Source organism: Helicoverpa zea, chromosome 17 (genome assembly GCF_022581195.2).
Source record: "Helicoverpa zea isolate HzStark_Cry1AcR chromosome 17, ilHelZeax1.1, whole genome shotgun sequence".
In the NCBI taxonomy this organism is placed as follows: Eukaryota; Metazoa; Arthropoda; class Insecta; order Lepidoptera; family Noctuidae; genus Helicoverpa; species Helicoverpa zea.
The window spans coordinates 11,760,286-11,765,785 of record NC_061468.1 but is presented as its reverse complement, the minus strand read 5'-3'; the positions used below and the strand labels follow the sequence as shown (position 1 = coordinate 11,765,785).

At 35.9% G+C, this 5,500-nt stretch overlaps 1 protein-coding gene across 1 annotated transcript; it reads left to right on the top strand.

Annotated features, from left to right (window-relative positions):
* Window positions 1-2,050: 2,050 nt before the first annotated feature.
* LOC124638467 lies at window positions 2,051-4,695 on the top strand. The gene is made up of 2 exons (XM_047175437.1): window positions 2,051-3,247; window positions 4,633-4,695. Exons 1-2 carry the CDS (start codon window positions 2,157-2,159, stop codon window positions 4,664-4,666), a joined length of 1,125 nt encoding a protein of 374 aa, XP_047031393.1. The 5' UTR covers window positions 2,051-2,156; the 3' UTR covers window positions 4,667-4,695.
* The last annotated feature ends 805 nt before the right edge of the window (window positions 4,696-5,500 follow it).

The window sequence follows — 5,500 nt, the reverse complement described above, 5'->3', positions numbered from 1 at the left end:
GGAAACGAAAATTAAAGACCCTCGAGTTTCTCATATATTATTGCTCGTAATTTGTTCTTTGGTAGCGTTTGAGGCAATTTCCGAGAATTCTATACCCAGATAAAGCAGTGTTGTTGGAATTAGGAAATGTATTTCAATTGATATGTGGGTCAGTAAGTATAAGTTTGCTGTCATAAGCACCTCAACATAGAGATAGTAGTTTTTGTGTAGTTTCTATACTTGTACCTAAATTCAAATTTTAAACATTATTGTTCTGGATTGTAGTCACACTCATTCCTTCTTAGAAAATGTACCTAATTCAGTAGGGGTCATCACAATTCGTGTCATTTCTTGTCTCCCGGCATACTAACATTTACTTCCATTACAACATATATAGGTACAAAATAAACATAGTGCATTATCTTTCCAAAAGTAAACCAATTCTTTTTCAGTCGCCTTTTCGATAGCTTCTCAACGTTACCCCTGCATAATAAAAGAAGAGGGAGCAGAGGCCAATTTCAGAGGGTAACTCACTACGCTTCAAATTAGGCAATAATCTAAAGAATTTGTTTAAGCACACACATCCTGTTCATTAGGGCAACTCATTAACCTATACTATCAATATAATGACGAGCCGTTAATCACTCGACACACTGTACGATTGATTTACTATCCATTGCCGGTCGTTAATCAGTCGCCCCCCCTAATTATTGAAGGAAATACGCATTGTAGCGAAAATGTCACTAATTGATCGGGACGTGTGAAAGCGTGGATTGGTTTTGTTTTGGGATTTTAGTTATTGTGGAATTATGGTTACGTAAATTCTCACAAGCGTTTAAATAGCAAAAGGTGGAAGACTGAGAATAAAATATAAAAACTAAAACATCTGTCTAAAACCGCGTTCTCCTACTTAAACTCATTTTATTGCATAAAATTACTCATTCTTTTTCAATATATTTATAGCAGCTGCAGATATGCATTACGAGCTTTATGTATTTATTTAAACAGTTTTTATTTAAATTAATGCATTCAACACCATTTGAATAAGATCCGCTCTTTGCCCTCGTTCTAAAAGCTAGTTACTGTACTCCAATTTTATTGAACACTAAAATTACTCAATTCAGTTTAACGATCGCCATAGACAAACACTGGCTGTACACAGGCTATAAATTATTTTAGCATCCATAGAGCATAGACATGTAGATTTCCTTAATCGCCGTCATGGCTAGCGGCGATCGGACGCACGTTTAGCTTACGAAAGATTATGCTGGATACGACTTTATATACTAGGTATAATTACTTTTAAATTAAAAGCTCAGTTCCTCCTGAACTTACAGTAAACGATATCCTGCTTAAGAAAAGCATTACAAAGCCCCAACTATTACCCATTTTACCTGCCGCCACGGTGGAATTATTAGGTCAAAATTACTACGGCTCTGGGACACAAAGGGCTCCACAAAGAACATTTTTAGACTTTAGTCAGTACAAGTTTCATTTGTACCCCTCCCACTGCATCCACACCGGAAATATTGAATATTGCCAAAAATCATCCACATCTGAAAATTTCCCAGCTACACAAGAAATAAGGTCTTATCCAGACTATCCTTCGCAGCGACGTGCTCAAACGTACGCGTGGCGTCTAAAGGCGTCGAGTTTGCGCGTGTTTGCGCGTCGCACGCAGCACTCTGACCCAATTAACTGATGCGCACATCTGTGTCGCCTACACGGGAATACCAATGCTGATGAGAGATATATGGACGCTGCGATTTTAAGGAGTGTGGTGGGGCCTTTATGGGAGTGGGATAGATGATAGTTAAAATTTTAGAGAAGAATGTTAACTTCAAATAATAACTTCTAAACAAACTGTTGGCCACGGCAATTGTACAAGAAGGACATCAGCCAGTTGCCCAAGATATAATAGTGCACTAGGGCTTGTGTAGACACAAGTACAATCTCTGTTATCCCACTCTCAATACTTTGGTTCTTAAATTGAACACCAAGCTCGAAAAATATTGTTCAAATGCTCTTTTAAAATCCAAGAGAACTTTGACTACTTCTTGATAGGTAAACTACATGGTGCGACAAAGGGTGGGCCACATCAACTGAATGTTGTACATCAAAACATTCAGGGCCTTTCCGGCAAATATTTAGAATTAAGTCTATTCATTGAACATTATATGGTACAAGTTATGTGCATAACTGAGCACTGGCACAGAAATAGTGAAATAATATTCCTTAATAACAGTAATTATACAGTACAAAGTTCATTCGTTAGAAAGGAAGCCATCCATGGTGGCTCTCTTATAATTGTAACTAATAATTTAAAATGTAAGGAACGTTCAGATATAGTAAAATTATCAGTCGAGCGCAATGTAGAATTATCATGTGTTGAACTGGAACAGTTTGTTATAATTTGTGTATACAGGCCTCCTTCAGGTGATTTTAACACTTTTGAATCAGTAATGGAAAATTCTCTCTCTAAACTTAATTCCACTAGTAAATCACTTTTAGTTTGCGGTGACTTCAATGTTAATATTTTAGAATCATCTTCTTTAACTACAAGGTTGCTAAACTTATTTAAATCATTTAACTTAGTAAATTTATTTCTAGAACCAACTCGAATTACGGCAACCTCGTCAACCTGTTTAGATAATATATTTACTAATTGTAGCGCCACAGAGACTCTGATTACCAATGGCCTAACTTCCGATCATTGTGGTCAACTGGCGCGGTTTCCTGATAAAAAGAATAAAATCAAGCGGGAAATAACATGTCGGCCCTTAACAACCAGTCGTTTTAATAGTTTTAAAAATAATATTAACGCGAAACTAGACAGTGAAATATTAAATAAAAACAATCCCCATTTAATGTACGGAGCACTATTTGATATAATAAAATACGAATTTAATTCTAGTTTTAAAACCAAAACGCTCGTACTAAAAGAAACGGCTAACTTCAATGAGTGGGCTACCCCCGGCATTTACAAGAGTAGAGCTAAGCTGTATGAGTTGTATGAAATGAAAAATTATAATTTTGATGAAAATTTTATTAGATTTGTTAGGAATTATTCTAAATTGTTTAAAAAAGTTTGTCATGCGGCAAAATCAATGTATTTCAGTAATAAAATTAAGAATAGTAAGAGTATAATAAAAGCGACGTGGAATATTATAAATAGCGAGACCGGGAAAATCAAACAGCGTGATAATCAGTATAAAATCATTAATGAGAATCAAGTTTATGAGAAAGATTCTGATGTAGCTCGCGAATTTAACACATTCTTCTCTAATATTCCAATCAAGACCACTAGCGGCTTAGACTCCTCTGCCACCAACGCCGAAAAACTTTTACGTAGTAGTGTTAGTCAATGTGAAGCCACATTTACCTTTAGTTATATTTCACCTTATGACATAGTAAGAACCTTCAAGTCATTAAATTCAAAAAAGACAGGTGATTTATGGGGTATCTCTGTTAAAGTCTTAAACTGTATTATTGACGATATTGCGCCCTATTTAGCTCGTATATTTAATGAGTGCATTGACTCAGGTACCTTTCCTGAACTTATGAAATACAGTAAAGTTATACCTCTCTTTAAATCCGGGAGCAAGAACGATCTAGGTAACTTTAGACCGATCTCAATTCTGCCCGCGTTGAGCAAAATTTTTGAAAAGCTAATTTTAAATCAACTCCTCCGGCATTTTAATTCATACAATATTTTACATGCGGAACAATACGGTTTTACAAAGGGTCGCTCCACAACGGATGCCGGAGTTGCTCTACTGAAACATATATTCAGTGCGTGGGAGAAGTCACAGAATGCTATCGGGGTGTTCTGTGATCTTTCCAAGGCGTTCGACTGCGTCCAACATGAAACGCTTACCCAGAAGCTAAAGTACTATGGTATTAGAGACAGCGCACTTAGTGTTATTAGCTCATATTTAAGCGGTAGAATGCAATGTGTTGACGTTAATGGTGTCAAATCTTCCAATCTACCCGTTCGTTTGGGCGTACCGCAAGGGTCGATTTTAGGTCCATTTTTGTTTCTTGTATACATTAATGACTTGCCATATTATTTAAAATCATTGTGTGATGTAGTATTGTTTGCTGATGACACGTCTCTAATTTTTAAAGTTGATAGGAATAGAGTAGATTTTGATGACGTGAATTCTTGTCTTTCACTAGTAACGCAATGGTTTACAGCCAATAATTTAGTTTTGAATACGAAGAAAACAAAATGTATTAAATTTGCTTTGCCCAATGTAAAAAATCTCGGTCCCGGTGTAATTTTGAACAATGAGGAACTTGAAACGGTACATGCTACGACTTTTCTAGGGATAACAGTAGACTCCAAAATTCAATGGGGTGAGCATATAACTGGCATCACGGGTAAATTAAGCTCTGCTGCGTACGCTGTCAGGAAAGTAAGAGCTCTCACCGATGTAGCCACGGCGCGTTTAGTGTACTTTAGCTATTTTCACTGCATCATGTCCTACGGAATTCTTATGTGGGGCAATGCTGCCGATATCGAGAATGTTTTCGTACTACAGAAGCGCGCTGTCCGTGCTATATACAAACTTGGTGCTAGAGTCTCCCTTAGGGAAAGGTTTAAGGATATTGGTATTCTGACTGTGGCGTCTCAATACATTTATGCCAATATAATATACGTAAGGCAAAACCTAGATTCATATAGTAAAAACAGCGACGTACATCATTTTAATACTAGAAATAAACACAAGTTAACCGCACCTAATTATCGTTTACATAAGGTACACGGTTCATTTGTGGGGCTTTGTGTACGCATTTATAACAGAATTCCGGTTCATCTGTTGGAATTAACGGACAGTTCTTTTAAAAATAAAATTAAAGAAATTCTTGTTAAAAAGGCATATTATAAATTTATTAAATTTATTAAATTTAAATTTATTAAATTACAAGGCACACCAACAACTTATTTACAAATGCTACGCAGATATTAGTATAGAATTGATAGTTCTGTGTAAATAAATCACTTACAGGCGTGCACAGCGCTCTCAGATAATAGCGTGGTCGGCTGTAAATAACTTAAATCAATAAAATTAAATTAAAAGTAACTAAAACATAAACTATACAATTAAGAAATTAAAATAAAATAATACAAAATTTGATAAATTAGACAATTAAATTAAACAAAATTAAATCAAGTAATAAATCAATAAAATTAACGAGATCCAACCATAAAAAAAAACTTAATTAACAATATTTATTGATGGGAGATCAGTGAGAACTACGAATCAATCCTTCTTTTATAATTTTAGAGCGAAATTGGGAGAGAGCATCCGAAAAGATATCAATGTCAGCATCTTGATTACTGGCACTGATCTTATTGTAAGTGACCATCATCCTATTAAGGGGAGCGGAGCGTCCCAGGTTTGTACGACAGCTTTTACTCACAAATGTACTACGTGCCCTAACCGATCTCACCCGACACCCGCGAGGAACGTCTAATTTGATCTGTTCAAGCAGTTCGGGAGTGCATGTTTGACCG